At 31.0% G+C, this 26,441-nt stretch overlaps 1 protein-coding gene and 1 long non-coding RNA gene across 2 annotated transcripts; one reads left to right on the top strand and one right to left on the bottom strand.

Moving 5' to 3' along the window:
- The first annotated feature begins 3,850 nt into the window (after nucleotides 1–3,850).
- Nucleotides 3,851–22,755, top strand: LOC148274259 (uncharacterized). The gene is made up of 3 exons (XM_088237377.1): nucleotides 3,851–4,337; nucleotides 10,373–10,580; nucleotides 21,456–22,755. Exons 1-3 carry the CDS (start codon nucleotides 4,136–4,138, stop codon nucleotides 21,601–21,603), a joined length of 558 nt encoding a protein of 185 aa, XP_088093503.1. The 5' UTR covers nucleotides 3,851–4,135; the 3' UTR covers nucleotides 21,604–22,755.
- LOC148274258 (uncharacterized) lies at nucleotides 21,526–24,727 on the bottom strand. The gene is made up of 2 exons (XR_015824342.1): nucleotides 24,608–24,727; nucleotides 21,526–21,587 (listed from the first exon to the last, which is right to left on the bottom strand). It is a non-coding gene; the product is annotated as an uncharacterized LOC148274258 (long non-coding RNA).
- Nucleotides 24,728–26,441: the final 1,714 nt, after the last annotated feature.

Raw genomic sequence — 26,441 nt, 5'->3', positions numbered from 1 at the left:
TATATATATTTTTTTATTTTTTTATTTTACATATTTATTACAGCAATATACAAGTAATTATTTATATAACAAATTAATTCAGTAGTAACAGTAAGCATACATATTTTTTAATTTTTCTGTTGGTTCATCTAAACTGCCTAACCAGGGATAGCTTCCCCGTTCTAAGGCAGTAAATTATGTATTTTATAATGATATTTAAAAGTATTTACAGTTTTATCATAATGTGTGCTTTTTCAGTCTTAAAGGTAAACAATGAATATCCAGAGAAAACATAAATAATACCAAAATCTCAATATCCTAAGTCCTAAGTACTTTACTATTAAAACAAGCAACCAGCTTACGTCCTTCTACATCGGACAACAAATTATCTGACTCCCTCCGACCAATGTGGATTAAGAATGCAGTCAACACCTTCCTCAGCCTGGCAATCCCACTACATTTCCATGAAACTGGGATAAGGTTATATACCCTCGGGCCTATATAATATTGCTGCCTTTGAGCTAAAAAAGTATTGACTCTTGTCTGTAGAATCAAGTAACAAATAATCAATCAATATTATAAGCAAGGTAAGAAAAACGCAACTCCCATTTGAAAAAAAAAAAATATTTTCAATTTTATCCACAAAGTAAAATAAAGTTTTCTGTAGGAAAAGCAAAATATGCATACAATTTTTTCTTCGACGGAGATACTTTAAATGTTCATTCAAATATACTCATTTTTGTACACAACTATCGGTTTTTCTTTACAGACAGTCGAAGATAACTCTGTTAACTTTCCATTGTCATGGGGGCTCTGAGGATTCTAAGTGAAAATGAACTTAATTTAGTCAATCTAAAATATCTGGCGCTTATTCGTGTTTAGGGCAACTTTGTCATGATACCGCGGTTCAATAAGGTTAACCTGCAGCCATATTGTACGGATAAAATCGGAAATTATGACATATCTCCATTATTAATTATCACTGTATGCCTTGTCCGGATTAACTGGTTCGACCTTCTGCATTAGTTGACCATTTATATTGGGAAATCCATTGGAAGTGGTATGACAAAATGACTAGCAAGAACGAACAGTGGCGTGCAATAGAACACTTGTTATAAACTAAGCGAAGAGTTGAAAAATTCCCATAGAATGGCACGTGCATTCCATAACTTCTTTCACAAATACAAGAGTTACTTGATACTCCACCCTGATGATGCAAAAACAATAAAAAAATTACACCACCTTCGGTTAAAAAAGATTGGCCTACTACTCGGTTAAAGTATACAATCAACTTCCATTATCCATAAGGACAATTAGTAAGTACTCACAATATAAAATTGCTATTAAGAAATGGATTGCGCACGGATCGATGAGTGGATCAAGCCAAATAGGTAAAATTTGTGTACTGTATATAAAATTTGTTATGTTTTTTATGATTATTTTAGTTCATATAGCTTATTAGATTTAATAGATTAATAACGTATTTTTATTATTATGTTAACTTTATAATACAACTAATTTCAGGCATGTTTCACTTTTTGTAAAATGTTTCCCTCGCCACGGAACACTTCAGTAAAGGAACATTATTCTGTATTAAAAAAAAAGAATACAAACATTGTAAAAGTATAGATAAATAAATAATTACATAGAATTAAGAATAGTCCAGAAAAGGGTGTTTTCTCACTGGAATATTAAATAGTAGTTCCTGGACTGGTACCTGAAGCCTGATCACCTTAACTTCACGTAACAAAAATGATCACGATACCCTGCGATTGGTGTACTAATTCCATGCCCTATGCACCATCCGGTACGGAAAGAGAATGATGATGATGATTATTTTATTTATTTCAAGAAAAGCAGCAGCCATTACAAAAAAAGTACAACGTTTACAAGTTAACAAAAATTATAGGCCAATTATAATATTTTTCAGTAGACAACCGTATACAAAACTGAAAAAAAAAGTGTAATGTCAATCCGTTACTTGTAAAAAGAAAATATATCCTTTACTCTTTCGATTGAACGTGAACAGAAGGAGGTATCGAAAATGTTTCCTTTGTATACTTGAGATTCTTTGAAAGCTTGTAATCAAATAAAATAATAATTAATTAGGTAACGTTACGTTAAAGAAAATACAATATCTTGTAGAACAGAAAGTTTTCTTTCGAATGACGTATAACCATCACCACTTTATTTAACTATAAGTGCTCATTTTTAAATTGAAAAATAAGGCGACACTACTTATTATGTTACTACCCAATAAATCTATATATATAAAAGGCAATATTCGTATGTGTATCCTTAATAGACTGAATAACCAACTACTGGACTGATTTACGTGCAGTTTTCAGCGAAAGGTAGATCTTTGCCACGAGCATATTTAAAGCTCCTAAAATCTTCCATTTATTATGTAGAAAAAAGTAAGGAGCGTAAATGTGTTTTTCATCGTTCACCAGGGCTTCATTTGCCGAGAATGCGTGTTCAAAAAAATTGGAAAAATGTATTTTTTTTTTATTATTTAAAAAAATGTTTTTGAATGTTTAAAAACACCATTCGTTTTTCATGGATCCCAATTAGATTCTTTACTTAAATCCCTTATAATTTCTACCCATTTTTTTCTATTTAATGGATTTTCAGTAACGATAAAATAACATTAACTGACATTTAATACATTTTTGAAAATCGCATTCCCACAGAGTGCACCCTGTTGGTTGGAAGATTAAAGTTTGACATTTCCAAAAATAATTGTTTATTAAGAAATTCATTATTTTATGCTTTGGAATTCAAACATAAAAAAGTACCCAGGTACCGATAAATATATGAAAATGAATTAATTTTAGTTCTAGAATTTAATCAATAACAAGTTGCTAAGAAGAACAAGTACGCTAAATACAGTAATTGAAATCAAACTTTTGATTGTGTTCATTTAATATATTTATTTATTTATTTGACGGACTTATACAGTCCATTCTAATGATGATAAATACAATTTCTAATAATAAAAACCGGCACCAATAAAATAAAACACAACCAAATAAAATTAAAGCTAGGACGAAAAAAAATTACTACCTCAAGACAAGATCTGGTCTATCCTAATGATTTTTTAAATCTATAAAGACTTACACCAAAAAAGTCCAGATCTTGTCTCGAGTTTACAATACGTCACAATCGGGACATTGGTGCATGCAAGCCATAGTTTGTGCTGTGTTGATCGAGGAATAGCATATTATTATTTCACAACCGGCGGATTGAAACAAGATTAAGATATAAAATTATTGATTGATTTGGTGTTTATTTTGTAGAACTCCATATTTAAACTTATAATTAGAAATCAAACACTGATTTGAGTCTACTGAACACTTTATTTTATTTTTACAAATATAAACATATAAAAATAAATGACATTCGTTTGAAAATGCCCTAATAAGGCGAAACAATTGTCACGAAGTTTTTATTTTTATATGTTTATATTTGTAAAAATAAAATAAAGTGTTCAGTAGACTCAAATCAGTGTTTGATTTCTAATTATAAGATTATTGACTCAAATCAAGCAATAGCAAAGCATTGCCGGCCATTGGTGCTTTTGTACTGAGGTAAGTTTATACCTATTAATAAAATAAAATAAAAGAATACACCTCCGTCACTGAAAACCTATGGTGTGCCGACGAAAACATTGGCACGTAGTTTTTACTTTCACCTAACCAGTTCTTATCGAATGAAAAGCAAGTAGACACCGAATCAAAACGGCAGTCTCAATAAATAAAATTCTCTCAACAACCTTAAATTTTCTGGTATCTTTCTACCATAGCCAATAAATTAGCAACTATTTGAAGAATTATTGATGGTATCGAGAATGGTTTAACGTCGGTGGTTCAGAAACGTGCTTGAATCTTGTATCAGATACTCTTGCATTCGCTTTGCGTATGGATACTCTTATCATTTTTTGTTCGCCTGGTATTTTGAGTAGAAAATAAAAACTCAAAATAACCTAAAAAACAAATTAAAATCCGTTTTTGTACATAACAATCAATTAAATGATAAACATTGTGCGTGATTGAAAAAATCGAGTGATAAAAGCTGAAACTTTTATTACTCCTTCGATGTGAAAAAACTTTAAAAGGTGTATAATAAAGTGCTGTGACTTTGTACAAAATACAAAATGAAAGTGTCAAATTTGGCTGTGTTTTCAGTAGTCGGTTTGCAAATGATGATGGTATTTTTAGTTTTGGATTTACCACACACTGCAATAGCACAAGATGATTCCTTCGCTCTTCCTGTACAGATTGTTGGCTTTCCCGTCATCATCCTTGCTGTCAGGTTGTCAAACTTTGTTAAGAAGTTGGCATATTCACTTAACCCGAGTAAGTTTTACTTTTAATAATTATTACAGTCTCATTTCTCTTTAAAAAAAACAAAAAATTTCAAAAGAAGGAATAACAAGTATTGTAATGTTTTATTGGTATAAAAGAGTCAAGTTTCTCTGGTAAAATTTTTGGGGCATCATATGATCCACTTGATACGAAAAAAACCTACTATCTAAGTCTGTCTCGTAGTAGCGCGTTTGTTTATTATTGATAAGTTTCAGGTTAATTTAATTAATTATAATAATAATGCACTCAAAATATAGTTGTAGGCGCATTTGTCTACCATTCTTGAGTTCCTACGTTCAATTCCTGACAGGGTAGACGTGAAATATTGATTTAATAGGTTGTTTAAACAGCAATATTTCATTGTTCCTGGACTGGCACGTAAAATGTAAGATTGAACATCTTACCTTCATGTAACAGATGATCAAAATACGCATTAGTTTTACTAATGCAGTGCCCCATGCACCACTGGGGAGAGGAAAACATGATGATGAAAATGAATATAACTAAAATGTTTTTTTTGGTTAAAATATCATTATAAAAAAATAACATAATTAAATACTAGATAAAAATTTATATACTGGAAAAAAGTGGAATAAGGAAGTTAAAAGAATTCAGGAATTAATAAAGAAAAATTGGGTTTGATAACTTAATTAGAAATAATTTCTCTTATAAAGGCTAAGATGCGATGAATAAAGGAGTTATTGTCAGAGTAATACGAGGATAAGTAATAATACGATACATTTTATTTACGAAGAGATATTATTATTTGCTGTTTTCTATTGCAAGGGATATCGCTAGCTTTTCATGTACAATAGAAAGTAGCATCAAACGTTTCTAGAAGAACGGACAGACTATGACTGCAGTTAAAGCTGTCATAAAATCTATGTTAATCCAGAAACGTCGACTATTTAAATTTTGCCATTGTAACAATCTAACATTTAGTTCACAAGTCGCAGTAGTTTTAGTATTGTTAATATTGTAATTTAGTGATGTTAATAATGTAAAAAAATAATGTTAAACCATTGCATTTTAATGGGGGAAAATACGATTCCAGCAAAGCAATGGTTTGAAAAGTATTATTTAGACTCTGTTCAATAAAGACCAATGATAGAGAAGCGTTTAGCCTATTTTAAACGCGGCCGCACATACACCAATGATGCTGAACGCTCTAGTCGCCCAAATTGAAGTTGCTTGATATAGCTGACACCTTAAAGATATGAAAGCTGGTATTATGAACGCATTTGTAGAGTAATATATAGTGTATTAACGTATTAAATATGCGTTTTAAAAACGTTCATAATATCAGCCCAGATAATAACATACTGTCCATGCGAAAGCTCTGTTCGAAGTACGTACCGCGGTCGTAGTCGATCAAAAACAACAACGCGTCAACAATTCGGATCCACTGTTTGGAGCTGTTTCTGCAAATAAAATGATTTTTTTCATGCGGTATGTGACAATGGATAAAACATGGATCCATCACTACACTCCGGAGTCAAATCGACAGTCGGCCGAGTGGACAGCAACCAGCGAAAGCCGCCTTAAGCGACCAAAATATCAGCGAGCAAGGTTTTGGCCTCCGTATTTTGGGATGCGCACGGTATTTTATTTATTGAATTACCTGAGAAAAGAAGAACCAGCAATAGCAAATATTATATGCTATATTTGGTGCGTTTAATGGAAGAAATTGCAAAAAAATTCCCTAAATGAAGAAGAAAAAAGTGATCTTTCTCCAAGACAATGCTGCGTGTCAAAAGTCGATGGTAACGAAGGCCGAATTTCGTGAATTGAATTTCAATTTGCTTCTACACCCATCGTTTTTTCCAAATTTGTAACCCCCGCGACTATTGGCCCCTCGCAAACCACAAAAAAATGCTCCAGGGAAAGAGATTTAGCTCCGATGAAGATGTGATTGCAGAAACTGAAGCCAAAGTTCTACCAAAAAGGCACCCAAATGATAGATAAGGGTTGGAATCATTATGTCACTCTATGAGACTATGATGACGAATAAAGTTGAATTTTGCCTAAAAGTTGTCGTTTCATTAGTCATGCAACGAACTTATTGAGTGAAAAGTATATAAGTTAAAAAACTAATTATAAAAATTACAAATTAATGAAAATTTTTTTAGCCACTAAAACAAAATGTCAAAAAAACCTCTTTTTACGTACTGAATAAAAAAATTCAGAAAAAAAATTATCAAAATATTTTCGCTTTTTAAAAAAAGAATATTTTTTTAAAAATAAATATTTGGGTTCTCATGATTTACCTAAATATTTTATTTTGAGGGCCATAATCAACGAGTTGTAAATAACTCACAGTTAGAAAATAAGAATCGAGTTGGGCTATAGTGGGATTCGAATCACGGACCTTTGGGCCGTGAGTCCGAGACACTAGCCACGGGACCACAACCCGATTCAACCGATTTTTCTTCACAAGGCAGTCTAATTACGTATGTGATATATTGTTTAATATAATTATATACAATATAATTTGATACAACTGTAAATATACTTGTCAAGAATAGAAAAAAACATCAAGTTACCATAGTGTAACAAGTTGTATGTAGGTGTTAATGATCCTAACCTTGACACAGTAAAACCCAAATCAAGTTATTCACTTTTTTTCAATTATTATAATTTTTCAGTGGCCTGAATAAATGTCCTCTAAATTTAATAAATAAATTATTTTACTGCCAAAAGTTTCACTTTGCATTAAATTTTTCAAACTTACCATAAATTTTGGCGTTTTATCAATTTGAAGCTAAAATACCGGTTGAATACATAAATTGCGCGTGTCATACTTTAAAGGTTATTTGAATATACAAATACTAGAAAACAGGTCATAATTTAAAAACAGATAAAAATCCTCGTTCTTGGAGGGTTAACACACTTGTTTTTTTACACATAAAAGCTAATATAGATTATTTTAAAAACTGTTTGATTTTTAAATTTAATTTAACTAATTATTTTTTAAATATTTTTTTAATAATATAACTGTTTGAATGTTTATATTGTATTTCTAAAGGTTGCATTTCCGTAAATTTGGTTTGTTCATCTAGTTTTTTTTGTACGTCTTATTTTGCATTTCTCAATAATTTTATTTTCTTCTTTTAAAAAATTTGAATAATATATTTCAGTTTCATAGGTTTATTTCACAAAATATTATTAATCATAATGGTACCAACATTTTTTGTAGGTGCATCATTAAAAACCAAGATTGCATTTTTAACCAAGCCTGACCGAAGGGGGGGATTCGAATTCCCCATGGACCAATGATAATTCGATAACTAAAGTATTATTGAAGCTATTTGCCGTATATTTTTTGTAATCGTTAAATCAATAGAAATAAGCATATTTAAACAGTTTAAAACAAAAAAAGACGTAAATAATACAAGGGTCAGTTTCACTTTATGCACATAAGCATTCGGCAACCTAACAAAAATTAATAAAATACACAAATGAGTATAATATGTGTATGCGAAAACATGAATTGCACTTTGGTTGGTCATAAACACTTTGAAGTTTGTTAGATATCAACTTCAGATAGATTCAGTGTCTCGATTTAGATGTTTTTCATGTCTTAAAAAGCTCATCATTATTTACCAATCTACACCCAGTGGTGCATAGGATACTCCATTGGTACTCACATATACACTGCATTAGAAGATAAGGTGATTTGTCCAGGGCTAATGAAATTTTGGGTCCTCAAGCAATGCTAAGTAAACACTCCAACTACGAGGAGGACTTATCTCTACTAGAATTCTTTTTTTAGGATTTTTACCTGAGAGTAAAAGTTTTTTTTGGTTGTCGAAAAAACTCTTAGAAATCAGATTTATTATACACAAAGAACTGTATTTATCATCCATCCGGACACATAATATAAAGTTCATAACCCAAAAACGCACTACTACCCAACTCATGAAAAAAAAACCAAACTAATATTATTAATTAATTGAGTTCCAGTTTCTATATGCAAGTTAACAGAGTTATCCTAAATTAATGTCTCTGAAATTAAATCAAGTTTTCTGTATGAAAAAAAAACACTTGTTTAAATTCAAGATCCTCGTTTTCAATTATAATTTAATTTAATAACAGATATAAGCTAGATTACATCATGCCTTGCAGCTACAGAGCGCATGGACGGTATGAAGCCAAGCTCCCATATATATTATTTTAAAATTGAATTTTGATTTTTCTGGTTATCTTTTCAAAATCGTTTACAAATAAGAGCTGTATTACAACATATCCTGCAGCTTCAGAGCGTATAAACGGTTGGAATTATAAACCCTATTTATGAATTTTAAATTTTAAATAATTTGATAGTTTAAGATAATGATTCAAATTAAAAAAAAACACATTAGCAGAGTAGTAAGTTAGTCAAGTGTTCATAATAAAAAGTAAACAATAAATAAATAAAGCACTGTTTTCAAATATTATAATATTGTTCGCAAAATGAAAGCGATTAGCGATGTCCGACTACCAATATATATCAAATACCTACAATAGTTTATAGTTGTAAATAATTAGAGGGATATAAGAAGGACAATACCGTGTATTCCAAATATAATATTTTATACAATAAAAAGTACAAAAAAAACTGACTAAGATTGACGATCATAAAATTCACGGCTCTTTTTAAACATATTTTTAATTAATCGCTTACTTAATTTTACTTAATCTTTAAACTATCCTTTTGTTTGTCGATTTCGTGTGTAAATCGTATTTGTTTGTTAATTTTCCTTTTCAATTTCTATTTTTAGGTCTTAGAAATATTTTCCAAAGAATTGTTATACTGTTTTTTTCGAAGATTTCCGGTACTGAAAATAGAGTGGGGAAACACTTTTAGGTATATGATTACGACCTGTCTAATGTGATATGTTTGGTTTCCGGTTAAAATGATGTCATTGTAGATTTTAGGTGCAGTAAAAGGGGATGAATTTTTAATAAAAAAAATATTAACTATAATTTAATTATATTGTTGTTTTTTTTTTCATTGAGGGGAGTCAAAGGCCCATCATCCGCCTTCAGCTGTTATGCATTCCTGGGACTCTTAGGTTTGCGAACCCTCCCGAAATTCCGGGATCTTCCCGGGAATAAAGAATAAGCTTATATATTTTTAATCTCTCGACTCCCGACATACAGATAAAATCACTTGGAATCGATTCCTGTACGATTACCACAAATGTCATCATCATCATTCCTCTTTTCGCGCACCCCATAGTGCATAGGGGCACTGCATTTGTAAACTGAGCGTAAAAAATCAGCGTATTTCAATAATCTAAGTAAGGTAAAGTGATTAGTCTTACGCTTCAGGTGTCAGTTCTGGGACAATAAAACATTGCAGTTTAAACAGTCCGCCCTACCAGGAATGGAACCCATGACCTTGAGAATGATAGGTAAACGCACAAACTACTACAGAACGAGGCGAACTTATTTCCATCTGATTTCCTTATATGGGATGATAATAATAATAATAATCATAAATCTTCATAAAAAAAAAAATACAATATGATAAATACAATAATAAAACAAAGGTAAACTTTCTGGTTCTATTTCTCACACAGAACCGTATTTTTCATCCGCCTTTTCTGGTTAAAATGAATGTGGGAAAGAATTTAAAAGTAGTTGCATTTATCCATTTATCCCAATCTACTAACTAATCTTTCGTTTAAGTTGTTTTTAATATTACCTTCCGGATTTTCGGTGGACTGAGTTGGCAACCCTAAGGACTTTGTCAGATGCGCACATTGGAAAGTTGACTAAATTATTCCCAAGGAATACAAACTCTGTGCAGATTAATAAAGAGAAAGGAGAATTTATGGAGAGGGCCGAACACGTCATCCCCGTCGGATTCCCTATTCATCGATTTTTTTAATTAAAAAATAAAATAAACAAAATTTACAAACAACTTACAAAAAGAAGAAAACAAAATAACAACCTTTTTTCTACCGTTAAGAAGTTTTTATGGATTTGATTTTTTTTTCTTTTATTTCAAATGGTAAAATTAAATAACTATTTGTTTTCAGATACGTACAAGCGGCGAGTGCGTCGGGGTGCAATAGCAGGTTCGGACGACCTGTCAGATCAACTGGATGTGGTAGAAGCAGAGAAGAAGCTCGTCGCTGAAATGGGAGAAAACGTGTGTATTTACGAGAGGATTTGTGCACATTATGCGCAGAAGACGAAGGAACAAAGGAGGTCTGGGTCAACAATCGACTGGGAAACTGTTTTGAGGTAAATCAAAAATAGTATGGGAAATTCTAAATCAATTTGTCGATGCTCCTGAACTAGTAAGCTCAGATTTTCAACTCTTGTGTGGCTATAATATCACACTAGTCGACATAGGATACAAACCTTGATATTTATTTATTAATTATAAAAATAATATGACCTCACTGGGGTTTCTCGTGCCGAGGACACTTAACAACGTACTTTTTAAAAATTACATTTGAGAATAAAAAAAGAAGACTTACTTAATGAACAGAGATAATTAACAAAACATTTACAATTTTAAAACAAGGTGTTTATGTACATCTATAATATTTATATCACAAAACACACAATGAAAACAACAAAAACCTAACATAAGCTATACACTTGTGGAGCAGTCGATTCAATATTGGTATGGGCAAATGAGACAATCCATTTTACTTCTACCTAGCTCCACTTTCCATTTTTTTAAAGCCTTTTTAAACATTTTCTCATTACTACTTGTTTTAATAGATAGTGGAAGTAAGTTAAAGATTTTAATTGAATAATACTCAAAATCCGTTTGTCCAAAAGTGGTATAAGTTTGTATTTGTTTAAGTTGTCTATGTGTTGAGGATCTAGTGATTATATTATTTATATGTGATGTATTATGGGGGTTATGTCTTTCATTTGAGTAAGAGTAGTTATTTGAATCTATAAGTGAGATTTGTTTTAGCGTATAATTGTTTTGGTGTCATAAGTTGTGATTTATGGAATATTTATTCAGAAGACGTCTGTATCGGGACTATGAGTATTATTTAAATTATAGATTTTTGTGCAACAAATACAATATTTAGAACAATGTCACTCGCACCTCACTTATTTTCTTAAATTATGAAGTCGTATTTTTTGTGATCTTCCAATTGATATATTCACACCGAATTTGGAGAGTAAAATTTGTACAACTATGCTGGATGTTGATACAAAAATATTAATCCTTGCTACGCGAATAATGAATATTTACTAATTTAACAACACTCGTAGAGAGCGCACGAAGATAAAACTCATAATCAGGAAGACAAAGAGGCTTCTCTGTGGTGGGTGTTGGGTAAAACAGATTCAGTCGGTTTATGACAGCGATGGGGGATGCACGCACGTAATATGAGAGGCTTATTTATGATTTAAAATTTTGTTTTGCTATAACAGGGCTAAATTATATGTTTATTTGCATAAATTATAGAAAAGGAGTACAGTATGTCTCCATGTTTTTTTTGTTCAAATATATGAACTTTAGAATATCCCGTCTTTTACTAGCACTAACACAATGTTACATCATCGCACGCAAAGGAATTATTTACCACAGTTTTTTAAGAGTTAACATACTTTCTAGAAACCTGTGCCAAAATTAGGTTTTTCACACAGTAAACCATATAAATAATTACTGTTTTTACCCGGATTTTGACTATTTTGACCATAAATTATCTCCTATGATGCTATCATTGAAAAAGCTTCGAATATAACTATCTTCTTGCTCTTTTTATCAAGATTCATGCATTTTCAATAAATCAAATTCTAATTTCAATTTCCCCGATTGGTCGTTTTTTACCTTGTTTTTTATTTTGCTTGAATTTACTTGTGCACTCGTATGTCCACGTGTAAAAATACCCGTCGGGCATAAAAAGATAATTAAATTACATTACCTATGAAGGCTAGTAGGTAGATTTTCCATCTCAAAGAAAGAATAAACCCTTCAATTTGTAGTTTTTCATAAGGGAAGAGAGACTCAAAAACTTTACCTCCGTTAAAAATGCTTTGGCTTTATAACTTAATAAAATCAACGGCGGACGTAATATGGATCCTTCAACATGAACAGGATAGTGAACGGAATATGTACTGGTTTAAAAATCACTTCACACATTTTATCTATAACATAATGAATAAATGCCACGATATTACTAACTTAAAAAAGATCTCAAAGGGAAAGTAATTTGAAAATGGATTTCAAAGCATGAAAAGGCATTCAGTAAATAAACTAATTTGGCGAGATTCATTGAGTTTTGTAACGGTTTTACGGCTTATTTATATAACATTGCTAATGTTTCGGATCATAGGGTATTTTGTCAACATAATCAGTTCAGTTTCACTAAGCCTGAAGTACTGATTACATAATCTTTCAATAACGTAATAAGGTAAGTTGATTCAACTCTTCTACTGAGTCGTTTGCTCTCGGCAGAGTTGTCCTGGTCACGTCACATGATTCCGGCTCCACCCGTTTTTGTCATCAGTGCTTCTGAAGGCTCCCTTGAGAGAGACGTCAGTCGCTTTTGTCACCAAGTCTGTTCATCTTGTAGGAATTCTTCCGCAAGATTGAGTTCCCTATACCACTTTTTCCCTATACCACTCCTTGTACCACCTTTTTTTCCATGTTATCTCTTCACCTCGTGACGTGGCTGAAGTGCGTGAGAACACGGATTTGCGGTGGAAGAAAGAAGCAGTTCAATTCCCAATACTCCGATTGTAGAAACATTAGTCCTATAGGCTGTCCATGGTATCCGCAACATTCTACGCCAACACAGCATTTGATTCAGGAAGAGGAAAACTTGTTGGAATCCGGCGCTCTCCAAATAAAAAAAATGTTGGTCGTGCTTTTGCTGTTGCCGGCTCTTCTGTCTAGAACCAAATGCCTTCAAACTTACTAATCGTCGACAAGTATATCACCTTAGTTTAGTTAGAATGTAAGTTTAAGTATACAATTGTAAAGCGCCCTTGAGGTGATTTTTCATAAAAAAGGCGCTGTATAAATCAGCCAAATATTATTATTATTATTATTGTTTAAACGCGTCTACCTCTTTTTTGTTCTCTTTCTCTCATGGTCCATGTTTTTGCGGCGTAGAAAAATATAAGAATAATTGATTTTTAAATACTAGATGCGACACTAAGAAAACGTCTTGTGTTCCATTGAACTTAGGTCCCGGTACCTAACTTGTATTTGACAACGCTCAGTAAAGAGTTAAATGGGGCGACATACAGCTTTGATTTCACAGTAAACTGGCATAGACAGTTACTCTTTTTTACTCTTTTTTGTTTTGTAGAGCAATTTTATTTACTAAAACACTTCATATACATACACAGTTTACATACATATGCATAGGGTGGGCATATTGCCTTAAGGCAATTTCTTCCTACCTACCCAAACCAATCACCAAAATCAGTGGTATATGAACAAATTGTTGGTATATTATGATATTTCCATTACAAACCAAAGAACATTTTTGTTTTTTAAGAAACAAAAATTGACTAAATATCTACACTATACTATGAAAAGAGGAGTAAGGAAGAGGGAAGGAAAGTGGGAGGAGAATGTTGATGTGGCATGACGCGATAAGGCTCACTTTTTTTTATAGATCTGTCAAGCATCATCTCACCATTTTTAGTTTTAATTTTTATAAATTTACAAGTGGTATTTGTTTGTTTTCAAACTTTTTTATTTTTAAGTATGAAAATTAAAAAGCGTTTCAGTCGTTGCCTAGTAGGTAAAATAATGTATCCACACAAATCTCACCCACACCAATAAATGTCTCAGCTCTTTAACTTTATAAAAATCAAAAGATAGAAAAATTGAAGAAAAATAGACGTTCAAACATAAGCAGAGCGGTGAACGTTATACAGCGTGTAAAGTGGCGACTCAAACCAGCCAATTACAGGTTATACGCCCTGTAAATGCTTAGACTTCCATAACTAAAATGTTCTTCGATTCAATTGTAATATAATAATCCAGTGCTTGTTCTACAAAAAACCCCAAAACATTGTAATTTTTTTATCATTAATATTCTCATTTATTTTGAATTTATTTTATCTCTCGATTTTTCTGTTTTTTTAAGATGAGATTTCAAGCAATTGTCACTGAATTAATCATAATAGAAATTATTATTTAATCAAATATTCAAAGGGTAATTTGTTCGCTCACCGCAAAAAATGTGGGCAGATGTTATTTTTCATTAAACAAATTAGAATCTCTCGAGTCAAAGAGAAATCAGAAATATAGAAGTAAATTATCTAAAAAATGGCGTTTTACATAAACATGTAGGTACCTACAATTCTTAATTAGTGTCTATTCTGGGTACGTAAGTAGGGATTATGCCCCTTTAAATAATCATCGTACCTTGTATTGAGTAACATTTGTATTTTATCAAATAATTCCTTATTACAAATCATACATAAACTTTACTTGAAAAAATACTTTTCTAAAAATGTTAAGATACAGAATATTAAAGTTTGAGAGTATTTTAATAACACTTTCTCCAGATGTTCATGAAAATAAAAAATACACAATATGAAAAAGCATGAAGTTATTTTTTTAATTATTGCAATTCTTATGAACGTCTTTATTAGTTAGTAGTCGGCATTACACAGAAAATTCGTTTTCTAGACAGCTGGTTTCTGGTTAAGTAACTTCTAAGATTTAATTTATTTTATTTTATTAAGTTTATATTTCAAGCACTAACTTTGTGGTTATTCATTATAATAAAATAAATTAAACGAATTTGTTTTTAACCACTATTTTTTATTTTCCACCGACCGGTTTCGAAGCAAACGAGCCTCTTTCTCAAGGCTTACGTAACTAATGAATTGATTCATTTTTTATTTTTATCATGTTCACTAAATACTACACGTGGACCCAATAAATCAAGTCGTTTAACAATATTTATTTTAGTCCTCTCCTGTTTAACTTCGAAAATAATGATATCAAATTACCACCCGTTTAAGAAAAAAACTACTTTGGTTTTTAGTTTAATAACAAACATGTGATGGACAGTTTCTCGTTGTATTATTGGAATTAGTACAAGTACATAACTAACTTCGTGGTCAATAATCATAGAATGTTTTTTCTCCATATAGGCTACTCTTTTAGGTCAATACTCTAAGGTAAGACCTAAATCTATATCACTATGCAATATTTTCGTTAACTTTAAGTAAAATATTTATTTGATGATATTTTATTGAAAAAATATCTTACCTGATACTTTGTTAACAATAAAAAAAAAAATATTTTATTTTTAATAGAGACATACCCTTATCAAAATTAACATTCTTCGCGAGTGAAAATACGTTATTAGTCTACTGCTAACAATAACGAGTATGTTACAATAAAAACCGGTTTTTACTATTCTGTTTTCACTACACTGTGTCAGTATTATATGAAACAGAGAAAACTAGTTTTCTTTACTTTATTATATCACTGGAACAACCAGTCAGAAAGTAGAGTTTTACTTTTTTTATTACATTATTTTTAATAAAAAGAAACATTTGTGTTCTTACGATTTACTCCAATATTTCAATTTTGGGGCCCATTTTTAGTAAATAAATGGTGAGTGCAAATACCGCTTTTCCGCTATTTTGATAAAATGTATTTTAAGTCCAAACGTGTATCTTGGAAAGTATTGATCCTACGAAAAAAAATATTACGATTTTTAAGTAAATTTTATTTTCTCAGACATTCTTATATTTTTTTTTATAAAATCAACAGGGATGTAATAATACACAAAAAAACTGATTTTATGCCCCATTTTTCCAAAATCGCGGCATGAGCGTTGGTCGTTCAAGGTCACAAACAAGGCTTAACTAAGGACCCTATGTCCACCGATCCTGTTAAGTTTCAAAACATAATAACCCTTTTTATTAAAAAAAAGTGGAAAAAGCACATACCGAATGAACTTGAACATCCCATACTTCTAATAAATCTCGACAACCACCCGATGGATCTAAACCTGGTTTTCGCAATAGTGTAAAGTGTCCTAAAACAAAGCTACTCGTATTTGTAATATCTTTGAAAAACCAAAATAAGTGCGTCAAATTAGTTTCTTACAAAAACGTAAAATACCGTAGATTACGGTATTTTACCGCGCCTTTTGGTAAAATTATGTAATTCTACATCCATAGTAGTGCCGGGATCCATGTTGAGTTTAATTAGCCCGTGGTCTTTGTTAGTGTTATTTGGGTGTTAGTGCATTTCAAATGCCTCTTTTATTATTCGTGCACTGTAAGTTTTATGCAAATTCTTTGGTTCGAAGGCGAAAAGATGTCCTGTGTCTATAACAAAGATTTTGCATAAAACTAGAAATTAACACCCAAATAACATAAACAAAGAAGACGAGCTGATATTAAACTTATCCAAAATGATAAATATTGAGTTGTAAATAATTCACTATAAGAAAATGGGAACTTATTTGTGGTAAACATCGTACGATCCTCGGACCTTTGATCCGTGAATTCGCGATACTAACCACAAGACCACAACCCGATTCTTATTATATAAATACGTCAAAACATTACTGATTACATAACTACAAAAACAATTGAAGATGTAAGTAGATAAAGGTGATGAAAACCAGAGATTTCTTTTGAATTTTATTTTTTGTTTTTTTACAATAAAAATAAGTAATAAAACAGAGTATTAAAAAAATAAAGTATAATTACATAGCAATGAAATACATATTAATAGTAAAGATAGTAAACAAACAAATTCCACAAAGGCATGGCCTGTTCGTGGGTATACAAGAAATGAATTTTTGCTCCTATAATAAATAATGGACAGTTATAATATTTTTCTGTAACATAAGAAAGAAAAAATAAAATATTCTGTAAAAGATAATATGGTATTTTTTTATAGTAATTAAAATTAAAAATATTTAAAAAAAACACAAAAATATTCCTTATTATTAAAGGGCAACAAAATAAATCATAGGAAAAAGATTTCATATCATTAGTTTGAATCCAGGATGGTACATGTTTTTTTAAAGAAGGAAAATTTTGAAAGTTTGAAATCAATGAAATATTATCAGTAAAAAAAGCATTAAATTTTTTTGGGCCTATAAAATATGCATGTCTCTGTGAGAGCCTCGTTTTACAATGTATTAGATATCTAATAATTTTACCGTTTGAATATTTTTGACTTTGACAAATGATAAAAAATGAATACATATTTTTTTTTATTTATCAAAAAACAAAAATTTAAATATTTTTTTGACTAGTTTCAATGATTTTTATAGTACCGAAAGATTTTTCTAGTCCTGTGGGTGTTTTCTGCAAATTGAGAAATACCGTTTTTTTGAACGACACTATTTTTAGAAGGTAATTATTACAGTTTTTTAGTATGAAAGCGGTCTGGATGTTTTTAGCAGAAAATAGAATCGATTTTATTGCATCCAATAACACCAAGATATAATTTTTTATACTGTGGACTGACTGTTTTCTGCATAACTACGTTTACTTCTACTTTTTAATTGTATAGTTGGCTTTAGTATAAAATCTTCATCTATGAAAAAAAATACGACATAACGTATGGCTCAACTAACATTATTAATATTAAATTAATTGTTCCATTCAAACATACAAAACCACACCCCTATCCGCAACCGATGATGGATAGGGCACTATACTGGAACACCAAATGCAGAGTATCAGTCTTAGGCATCAGGTACCAGTTGAGGGTCAGTAAAAAAAATAGTGTTATTGTTTTTGCAAAATGTGGATCCGAGAAAAGGCCACAAGACCTCTGAAATAGATCCGGGTTAGGGAGCCTAGAAATGCAATATTTCATTGCCCCGGATTGGTACCAGAAGAGTAAAATTATTAGCACCTTGCTTTCCTGTTACATATGATCGAGATACGCTATGTTTACATTTCTTATGCAGTGCCCTATGCAACATTATATGCGGATAAGAATTCGATGTTGATGACGAAACAAAAGAAAAAATGTATGTAAAAAAGGAAATGACTTATGTACATATGTGGAAAACGTCAACATTTTATATTATTCGTAGTAAATCAATCAAATCGGGTTGTGGTCCTGTGGCTAGTGTCTCGGACTCACGGACCAAAGGTCCGTGGTTCAAATTCCACTCTACTCCAACTCGATTCCATTTTCTAATAGTGAGTTATTTACAACTTGTTGAAAATGGCCTTTAAAATTTAATATTCGGGTAAATCATAAAAACGCAGATATTTATTTATTTTTTTAAAAAAAGAATAAAAAATACCTGTAAAGTTTAGTGTTAACTTAGCGAAAAAGTGTTGATTTTGCTCATGATTTATTAGCAAATTATAATTGGCCAATAAATCGTGCCAAGGTTTACATAATTCAGTCTCTAACAAAAATGCATATTGCATGTAAGAGATATTTACTATTGCACATTTTGCCTCTATTGAGTTTTCACCGGGAACTAAACCGCGTACTAACGACACGTGGTAAGCCGTAAAACACTGTCGTCGTCATTATTATTACTATTATTATGGATAACTTATATAGCGCCATTTTCGTAATATAATACCTCTGGGGCGCTCTACATAGTGATTCTATAGATTAATAAATTTAATTGAAGCTTTTAAATTTGTAATTCAATTAAAATAATTTATTTTTATTTAATTATTTCGACGGCTTACGCCATTGACAATATAAAAGTATAAAATAATATTGAAAAACAATTATAATAAAACAAAACACCAGACCACAGTTTAAAAAATATACAAACATGAAATAAAATCAGCAGAAAATAAGGAAACAGTAAAGAAAAATTAAATAAAAAATTATAACATAGGTACGCAGCAAATCAACAATAAATAAAGGGTTTAAAGACAAAAAATATTGTAGTAACAGAGGCGACGTATCATAGCATAAACAGTAAAACAAGTATAAAACTCAGTACATTTTTATAATTTAGAAAAGAAGTTATTAAAAAGTAATGATTTTGATTATTATAAATATAAATTAAATAAATCTAAGTTTACATGTTTGTTTGCTAACATTTAGACGCGTCGTTGTTTTACGATCGTGATGAAATATTTATAACCCCACAGAATAACATAAAATTTAAACGATATTACAAGAAAATGAATTGATGTACAAAACTCTACGCCAATTATCATTATTGTTAGAAATGTTTTTTCATTTTTCTGCCTCTATCATACAATATTTTATAATATAAATAGCAACGCGAGTAATTATAAGTTAGTTTGATTCCTGACGATGAGGTAGTAACCTCAAAACCGGTCATAGTATAACTCTAAATTAAAGTGGTTTATAAACATATAAATGTAAAATGTCATACCACAAAGTGAAAAATGTTTTTGATAACAAAAATATGTATAGATATATTCTGTTTATTTTTTAATTGAAAAAATGGTTGTAAGGATGTTATTTCGTGGTGTTCTATAAAATCCATAAAAAATGTAATTTAATGCCTATAATTTATTTTTAGTTTTTGTCTTTTTCACACAAACACCGGCCATAGATCACCGTCTCGTCTTCCGTGTTATACACTGATTTATTTTGGTATTAACATCACTTTCACTCGTTTAATTATTATTAGGGTAAATGTTTTTGTATATTTATTTTGCATATTTATACAAAATTTACTTTCCATACCTGGTATATTAGTGATTATTTGATGATTACACAAAATTTAACTTCGTCATTTATACAAATAAGAGAGATGTGTCAAGTCTTGTATCCTATGCAGACTTACATCACAGCCACACAAAAAAAGGTTTTTACATGATTTTTTACTTACATTTCTTGACAAATTGCAGTAAAAACATCAATTTCGATATAGAGAATAGTGATCAATATTGCCTCTGTAATATACTGACAAGAAAATTTTCCCATGACTTTCGAATGAGTACGTGGCTCTCAATAATTAATATCTTAATAAAGTGAAAACGATGAATTAATACTGTATTGGAAATTTTCAAAATATTTATTATTTATTTATAAATTTATTGCAAAAAAATATAATAATATAAATACTTAATAACAGGGAATCTATATAAAACCAAATTATGTAGAATGAAAACGGAGTGTTCTCTGTTTATGATAGTCTCCATCTAACATGGCACAGCCTGTTCTAAGATGGAGATTTTCTATCTTTAGAGCGTAAGTAGTCCTATACTAATAAAACAATATTATAAAAAAGAAAATCTACTTAATTATAAATGCCTAGCTAATCAAATGTAAGAAATAAAAAGTCATTTTTATACAAATATAAAGAATATATATGTGCCAAGAATACATGTTACTTAAACATAAATAATATAGTATAATATATAATAAAACAAATTCAAAGCAATGAAATACATAAAAATATAAATAATATGTGTACCAATTATATAAAGGACTACGTTTATTGATTTACTTTTGAACATTCATAAATATATTATACATACATTTTATATTTATCTTAGAAACATTCATATCACTTTTGTTCCCGAGAATTCACTCTCTCGGGAACAAACGCACAGATGACAAAAAAATAGAAATACATACATATTTGTTACAACTTGAAAAAAATTTAAAACCTGTTATTTTTAAAATTTTTAAATAACAATTAAATAACCTAGTATTTTTGTTAGTTTTTTTTATATATTAAAATGTTTTTTTAAATTTATATACTGGCTACAAAGTGTGTATATGTAAAAAGCCTTTGGGCGTAAAGAAATCAATATATTTTTATTGAATTTAAATTATAAAATAAAACGACACTCTATTAGATTATATTATCAGGTGTAATAAGAAGTGAAACAATTAAAAAGCATTTTAGAGCTTGCTTAGTAGATGAAATACTCAGCCAGATGAATCTCGCCATAAACAATAAAGGCACATATATGTATATATATATATATATATATATTAAGTCAACAGGTGGAAGAATATAAACATATGCATCTTCTAACACAGGCAGGGTGAGAAATGTTACACAGTGGGTAAAAGGATCAGTCAAATCAACTAACGACGAGTCGTAAGCCCTTTCTTTGAATGCCAAGACAATCAAATTCTCTCTTTAAAAATGTTCTCCGTTTCCGTTGTCAGCAATATGTAAATAAACGTATATTTTTATTAATCTCAATTATATTTTTCTTTTTCAGTCAATACAAGAGGTCACCAGATAGGAATAAGGAGTTTTACCTCCTAAGCGTTTTCCTCGGTAATATAGTTGGTTCGCCGAATTTATGTCACCAACTCGCCAAGAGGGGAAGGGCGTGCCCACCACTAGGATCCTGGGAACAACGATAAAATTATACCTTTTAACTAATTTTAAGTTAGATTAAAATACGATTAACATATTATTTGTTAATACAAGTTGTGTCCGTTTTAATTCAAAATTTAAAATTACGCCTAAAGTAAAACAAAACGATAAACGATAAAGGGAAATAAAATTTTCGGCTTTAAAAGATGTTGTATTTGGTTTTATGTTACCAACAAATATAATTTTATTTGGTAAAAAGCCTTCGAAATGTAATGTTATGTTGACGAAAGTGAGCATTTTCGACACCTTCTTCTGTTCGCGTTCAATCGAAGGAATAATGGAGAAAAGGATAATGAGGAAAATACATAATAGTCTTATTTGTTGTTAAATAATCAAAGAGAATTATTGGCCTCGGAATTAAGTACGAACGCTTTACTCTAAAACCGCGATAAGAGTTTAATTGTTTTTCTAACCTTAAATATGGGTATTAACATGTGTTCATTGTATTCCAAATGAAGAGAACATGCGTGCAAATTAAACAAATTTGTTAATGATGTATTATTTTATTATTTTTCAACAATTTTTTCCATTTTGTATTTTCCTTTATTCTTTCGATTGAACGCGAACAGAGCATGTGTCGAAAATGCTTGCCTTCATCTACTTAACATCCCATTTTATAGGCTTCTAATCAAATGAAATAATTTATGTAACGTAAACGCATATATTTTTGAAAATAAAGAAGTCCTTATATGCTCAAAAAGACTGAAAGTATATGAATCGTGCATATTGCCGGTGACAACATACGGACTAGAAACCATGTCTGTAACACAAAAAAGTAGTAAGAATTTAAAATGCAAGCAACGATCCATGGAAAGACAGATGCTCGGTGGATGTCTAAGAGACAGAGTAAGAAATAAGGAAACAAGGCGCCGAACCGGAGTCGTGCGGAGAAATTGAATGGCAGTGGGCAGGACACTCGACGAGGCAAAATGATGGCAGGTGGACATCCAGAATAATGAAGTGGAGACCATGGGCAAATAAAAGGAGTGTTGAAAGGCCACAGAAAAGTTTGGACGATGACATCGCCTCTATTGCCAGTAAAACATGGGTGATGAAAGTGGGTTATAGGAAGGAATGGAGACGTTTGTAAGAGGCCTTTATCCAGCAGTGGAGAGAATAAGGCTAAAGAAGAAGAAAAACTTAAACGCAAACACAATATTTTTAAACTGTTGGTGTTTATTTTTGAAATTGAAATAAAACGGACAGAACTTATATAAATACATAATATTATTTAATCCTTTAGATGAATGAGTTTTTAAAATATTTTAATACATAAAATAAACGAAAAAATATTTCGGTTTTTTATTCAACATCGTCATCATTATTCATCACCAATGGTGCAAAGGAATCTGGTTTGGCAGTCCAATCGCAGTGATCAATCATTATTTGAAATGAAAATATTTTTATTAATTTTTGTAAAATAGTTTACAATTAAATTGTGCCCATGTAAAAGAGCATAATATGCGAGCCATGTTCAGAAGCCAATGCTCTAGATTTTTATATTTTTTTAGAAAAAGTGTGTAAAAAAAAACTGGATATTGTTAATATACTTGTTGACTATTTTTCAACATAATCACCATCCCATTCAATGCTTGTGGTGAGCCGTGGCATAAGCTTCTTTATCAAGCCAAGAGCGCCTTGGTGGCTAAGGCCATGTAGGAACGGACACATTTGGTTGGAATGTTTTGAACCACCTCCCGTATTCTCCTGACTTGCCGCCTTCAGATTATTATCTTTTCACCTTTCGCCACACATTCGAAGGACAGCCGCAGAAGCAGAGAGGTACAAACAAACCTACGATCCTAGACATCCCCTACACCACCACCAACCAACCTCGCGTCTGAGATCTAGAAACAGTTTTATCAAAGCCACCTTCCCTGTTGAATCCTCACAACAGCAGAGAGAAGAACAATGGTAACAGGATCTTGGAGCAAGACCGTGGATGGATCCAAATGAGGGTATCCGAGGAAGTGAACACCTACCATACTCTCTATGGATCGCCCTCAATAGACTACGGGTGGGTGTTACACGATGTAAAAAAATCTCCAAAGGCGGGGGTACCTCTCTGGTGATGATATATTGTGTGACCCAGGATGACAGCTACCTATTGACATGCCCGCTCATGGAGGAAGGCTGCACTCCGGGGGACCCAACTGTGGCAAACGACAAGGCGATACCCGTCGCCGCATATTGGAGTAGCAGGGTATAATCCAACCGGACACGCTAAGTAAGTAAGTACTTTTCTGAAGGTACACATGGGTGAAATGAAATTTTCAGCCGACGAGCAGTTGCAACTAGAGGTTCTGAAATGGGGGAAGGAGCTGGCAGGAGAGTTTTTCGAGGAGGATATAAAGAAGCTTGTGTCACGGCTCACCACATTCATTGAACAGGATGAAGATTATGTAGAAAAATAGTCAACAAGTGGATTAATAATATCCTGTATTTTTTTTCAAATAATTTTTTTCTAAAAAAAATTTAAAATTTAGTGCACTTAATTTTTGAACATGCCTCGTACCATACAAATGAATAATAAAACAAAAAACAGTTTAATTTAAACATAAAATCGAATAAATAGCAATGAGGTATCAGTGGCAATCATTGAATTTCAATAAGCATTGTTTAATTTTAAAAAGCAATAAAATTGACCTAATAGAGCTTTGTCTGAAAGTTTTTGTTAAATTACTCACGTAAAATAACAAATCACGTATACCCTTCTACGTGGGCATAATTAAATTATTGAATGTATTGATTTGCAGGCCGCTGCATGAGAGTAATTGGAGAAAATAATTAATAATTAGTACCTACGAATGAACAGTTTTTTTTTATTATTGCGCAATTTTTAGTTAAGATATTTAATATTGCAATAACAAAGAAAACATCAAACGAGGGCACAGTAAAAAATGATATTGAAATGTGGTGAATGAAAGATTTTCTTGCCTTTGATTTCAGGAAAACACAGCAAGTTAGCTACGAATTGACTCAAATTCTTACCAGCCACGTAGGTTTTATGAGCTATCTTTACCGTTTTAAGCTGTCAAAAATTAATAGCTGTCCATGTGATGACGGACACCCCGATATGCCCCTCATTTGTTGATGCATTGTCCCATTTTCAGCTTAGAGCGAATGCAGCGTGATGTAAAAGTTTGGATGAGGACCTAGAAGATATCGTAACAGTAATAAGTCATAAGCACTTATCGCATGAGGTAATATCATACATTGTCAAAATAGTAAAGGTTATTGTTGAAATAAATAAAAAAAGGACACAAAATGCTGAACGCTCTCAAAGTGGAACGGAAGGTTTGTTGATGAGCGTCAATAGTCCGGCTTCTCCTAAATGAGTTTTCTGTGGTTTCCTCTTCTTCAACCAAATGCGGAGAATTTCCGTAAGAAGGCCACAGCCGATTAATGAAATCATACAGTGATTATATAAAACAATGTACAAAAGAACAATAAAAAAAAGTTAGACCAAATACAGATTTCACACTTATTTATTATGAATGCAGGAGGAGAGGGGAAAAATAAATGAATTCTAAAAAATAAAAATATTACATAAAAAGTACATAAAAAGGAGAAGACATTGTATAGCTACTCTACTTTCCACCCCCCTCTCTGCTTCCATGAACAGTTAAATTTATTTGTAAAAAAACACAACCAACAATAAATTATTATATGCAGGTAGTAGATGTAAGTAAGTATAAATTAAGATTTGAAATCAAAAGTTAAAATTGAAATCAAAAGTAAAAGTTAAAATTAAAATGAAAAGTTTAAATTAAAATTAAGTTAAAAGTTTAAATTAAAAGTTAAAATTAAGAATTAAAATTAAAAAGTTAAAATTGAGAGATAAAATTAAAAATCAAATTAAAAGTCAAGCAGGAGATAAATTTGAAATGTCTAACAGATCTGATAAAAATATGGTATTTACAATGTAGCATGTCGATGTCACTAAAACTGTCATTATAGGCAATCTGTATTCTTCGTAGAGTGCTATTTTTTAAATAATTAGTCATTGAGTTAGGAATGTCGAAGAGTACAGATTGACGAGTTCTACGGACAGGGACTCGATATGAAATGCCTTTAACAATTTCTGGGCTATCAATAACGATATTAACAATTTTGTAGAGAAAGCTCATATCCAACATGGTACGCCGAGTTGCGAGATTTTGAACCTTGTGAAAATTAGCGGACTCAGTCCTACTTGAAAATGAAACATTATTTTTGAAATCTAATTGTCTAAGAAAATAGTTTTGAATATGTTCAATACGATTATCGAATAATAAAAACCTTGTACATGATAAGCAACTCCTTTATTAAAAAAAATGTCGCAAACAAAATTATATTCGAAGCCTAATTTCGAAGAAGTAAACTGATAGTTACTCGTCATCCATTTTTTATTGTACGTTTTAGTGAAATAAACAATGGATAAAGTAGACACGGCACACTTGGGTAATGATGCAAGATAAGAAAAATTCCTAATAGTTCAATAATCAGCGTATAGATGGCGCTATTTAAGATTTGAAGTGTATGCTCGAACGCTACAAAAAAAAGTAAACTTTTGTAACCAGCAAACGAATAAAAATTAATAACGTCATAATTGAAATCCTTCCATATCCCCTCTTTCCTACCTGCTGAAAAGCCTCTTAAGAGAGGCTTAGCGGGTTATTCCTTTTTTTTTTCAATACATTTATTCCTCGCGAAATTTGTAAATAGTTTGAACTTTGTACGGTCACATTTGTTTGCAATGTATTTTTTCTTGACATCATTATTTTTCAACACCAATTTGCTTTAACCTTGTTTTTATAAAAGTCGAAAATGAATTTTCATTTGA

Source organism: Micrasema longulum, unplaced genomic scaffold (genome assembly GCF_059751315.1).
Source record: "Micrasema longulum isolate JH-2025_06_02 unplaced genomic scaffold, ASM5975131v1 h1tg001712l, whole genome shotgun sequence".
Taxonomy (NCBI): Eukaryota; Metazoa; Arthropoda; class Insecta; order Trichoptera; family Brachycentridae; genus Micrasema; species Micrasema longulum.
This window is presented reverse-complemented; position numbering and strand designations above follow the sequence as displayed.

What these genes read in the sequence shown, in the direction of transcription:
- LOC148274259 (XM_088237377.1), top strand. Translation starts at nt 4,136, where the DNA reads ATGAAAGTGTCAAATTTGGCTGTGTTTTCAGTAGTCGGTTTGCAAATG. An exon ending in GGCATATTCACTTAACCCGA is followed by an intron (nt 4,338 to 10,372) that starts GTAAGTTTTACT and finishes ATTTGTTTTCAG; the next exon opens with ATACGTACAAGCGGCGAGTG. An exon ending in GACTGGGAAACTGTTTTGAG is followed by an intron (nt 10,581 to 21,455) that starts GTAAATCAAAAA and finishes TTTCTTTTTCAG; the next exon opens with TCAATACAAGAGGTCACCAG.